This window comes from Sinocyclocheilus rhinocerous, unplaced genomic scaffold, assembly GCF_001515625.1.
Source record: "Sinocyclocheilus rhinocerous isolate Xijiao unplaced genomic scaffold, SAMN03320098_v1.1 scaffold689, whole genome shotgun sequence".
Classification (NCBI taxonomy): Eukaryota; Metazoa; Chordata; class Actinopteri; order Cypriniformes; family Cyprinidae; genus Sinocyclocheilus; species Sinocyclocheilus rhinocerous.
The window spans coordinates 758245-760887 of NW_015652129.1; the positions used below are offsets into that span (position 1 = coordinate 758245).

The 2643-nt window shown below is 43.8% G+C and overlaps 1 protein-coding gene across 2 annotated transcripts in view; it reads left to right on the forward strand.

Annotated features, from left to right (window-relative positions):
• zbtb16b (zinc finger and BTB domain containing 16b) overlaps positions 1-2643 on the forward strand; it is a 76635-nt gene that overhangs the window by 58807 nt on the left and 15185 nt on the right. The window contains exon 5 of one of the 2 annotated variants that reach the window (XM_016518955.1): positions 2046-2636. The exons of the other annotated variant lie outside the window; for it this stretch is intronic. Coding sequence (XP_016374441.1) covers positions 2046-2293 — 248 coding nt within the window. The 3' untranslated portion in view covers positions 2294-2636. Of the gene's footprint in view, positions 1-2045; positions 2637-2643 lie in introns of those variants that run through there. 2 annotated transcript variants of the gene reach the window in all.

The following is a 2643-nucleotide window of genomic DNA, read 5'->3' on the forward strand; positions in this document are numbered from 1 at the left end:
ACGGACGCACTGGCACACAGCTGGCCTCGGGGCCTGCGCAAGTATGCGTTTCCCCCAGTGAGCCTTCTCGCACAGATACTGTGCAAAATCCGGGAGGACGAGGAGCAAGTCTTGCTAGTGGCGCCGTATTGGCCCACTCGGACCTGGTTCCCCGAGCTAGTGCTCCTCGCGACAGCCCCTCCTTGGCCGATTCCTCTGAGGAAGGACCTACTGACTCAGAGACGGGGCACCGTTTGGCACCCGCGTCCAGACCTTTGGAAACTCCATGTCTGGTCCCTGGACGGGACGCGGAGGTTCTAGGTGACCTACCCCAAGAGGTATTTGACACCATCACTTCGGTGAGAGCGCCGTCTACAAGACACGCTTATGCCTCGAAGTGGAACCTGTTCGTCGAGTGGTGTTCTTCTCACCGAGAAGACCCCCGGAGATGCCCGATCAGGGTCGTGCTTTACTTTTTTGCAGCAAGGGTTGGAGCGAAGGCTGTCTCCCTCCATCCTTTAAGTCTATGTCGCTAAAAAAAACAAACAAAAAAAAGATTGCTGCTAACCATGACCCCCTGGTAGGGAAGTCGGTAGGGAAGCATGGCCTGGTCATCAGGTTCCTTAGGGGGGCGAGAGGTTAAACCCTTCCCGGCCCCTTTCCATACCCTCTTGGGACCTGTCTCTGGTGCTTAAAAAACTACAGCAGGGCCCATTTGAGCCTTTTGCAGTCAGTTGAGCTAGAGTTTCTTTCAAAAAGAAAAGAGTTTCTTTCTGCTTACACTGGCCTCCATCAAGAGGGTAGGGGACCTGCACACAATTTCGGTCGACGATTCGTGCCTAGAGTTTGGGCCGGCTGACTCCCAGGTAATCCTGAGGCCCCGGCCCGGCTATGTGCCCATGGTTCCCACTACTCCCTTCAGGGATCACGTGGTGAGCCTGCAAGCGCGGCCCCCGGAGGAGGCAGACCCAGCCCTAGCTTTGCTCTGTCCTGTTCGAGCCTTCAGAGGCTACGTAGACCGGACACACGTAGCAGTGTGCACCTCAGGAGGCCATGGCGGAACAGGGAGCTCGGAGAACCATGGCGGAGCAGACAGTTCAGGAGGCCATGGAGGAACAGGGAGCTCGGGGAGCCTGGCCTCGGCACTCAGCCCGGCCTCCACGGATGGACACCTATTCTGTTTTATTATACTTTAAAATATAATTAATTTTTGTGATCAAAGCTGATTTTTCAGCATCATTACTCCAGTCTTCAGTGTCACATGATTCTTCAAAAATCACTCTAATATGTATAAGTCTTTACTATCAATTTTTATCCATTTAACACATCCTTGCTGAATAAAAGTAATCATTACATTCAAAAAAAAGAAAGAAAAAAATTTACTGACCCCAAACTTTTGAACGGTAGTGTATATTTGTAACACAAGATTCCCATTTTGAATAAATGCTGTTCTTTTTAATGTTATATTCATAAAAGAATCCTGAAAAAAGCATCACACAAGTTCCAAAAAAACATGAAGCAGCACAACTGTTTTCAACATTGATAATAAATCAGCGTATTAGAATGATTTCTGAAGGATGTGACACTGAAGACTGGAGTAATGGCTGATGAGAATTCAGCTTGGCTTTACAGGAACAGCTTTGCCATCACAGAAATAAATTAAATTTGATAATATATTCACAGAGAGATTGGTTGTTTTAAATTGTAATAATATTTAACAATATTTCTGTTTTTAATGTATTTTTGGATCAAATAAATGCAGCCTTGGTGAGCATAAGAGACTTAATTCAAAAACATAAAAAAAAAAACTTACAAATCCCACACTTTCTCAGTAGTGTATATAAAAATAAACATAAAAAATATTAGTTATTTCTTTATTATAATATTGTTATTTTAAAATCTAATTTTATGGAAATAATAAAATGCATATTTTCATAGTAGTCTAATGATTATTTATCACTGTGTCATTCAGGCAAAAATAAATTAATTAATAAATAAACAGTTTTACATTTTGGTTTTCAGACACAGAATATTCTGTTATCTATCACATGACATTTACATCTCAGGTGATTCACTGAAAGCAAACTTCCAAAATGCCCATGAAGCAAAGCTGGCAGAAATCCAACCATATACATCCAAATCTGCATGCTCCAGCAGAGCAACTGCCATTGAGATGATGGGGATGCCAATTCCAGGTATATTAGAGCGCCTTAGGCCCGAACTGTGGCAGACAGGGGACATTATTTTCTCATTTGGTGCTGTAAAAATGCTACACTGCAGCTTTGATTTGGAGCCAGCACAGTCATTCCAATGATGATGTGTTTATTCTGTTCTTGAGATGCATGTTTGTTTCTTGTATTTACAATCCATGTTAGTAAATCGTATCCAGTTCGGAATCATGGCAGAGTTATATTCGCTGCGGCTGGTGAGCTTGCAAGCCAGAGGGATAAATGTGTTTACTCTTGAAGTATTTGTCCCCTCCAAACGAAATGAAACTCGGGCTTTGACAGCTCCCCCTCTCTGTGTGTGAATCATCTGTATCTGATCTCCCTGCACTAATTCCAATTTAATTGCCTGTTGCCTGCAGGCTCCTCAATAGTGGTAACAAATGGTTTGATTTTGTAGTCCTCATCAGGCAGCATTTTAAATGCAGCACTCTAACCC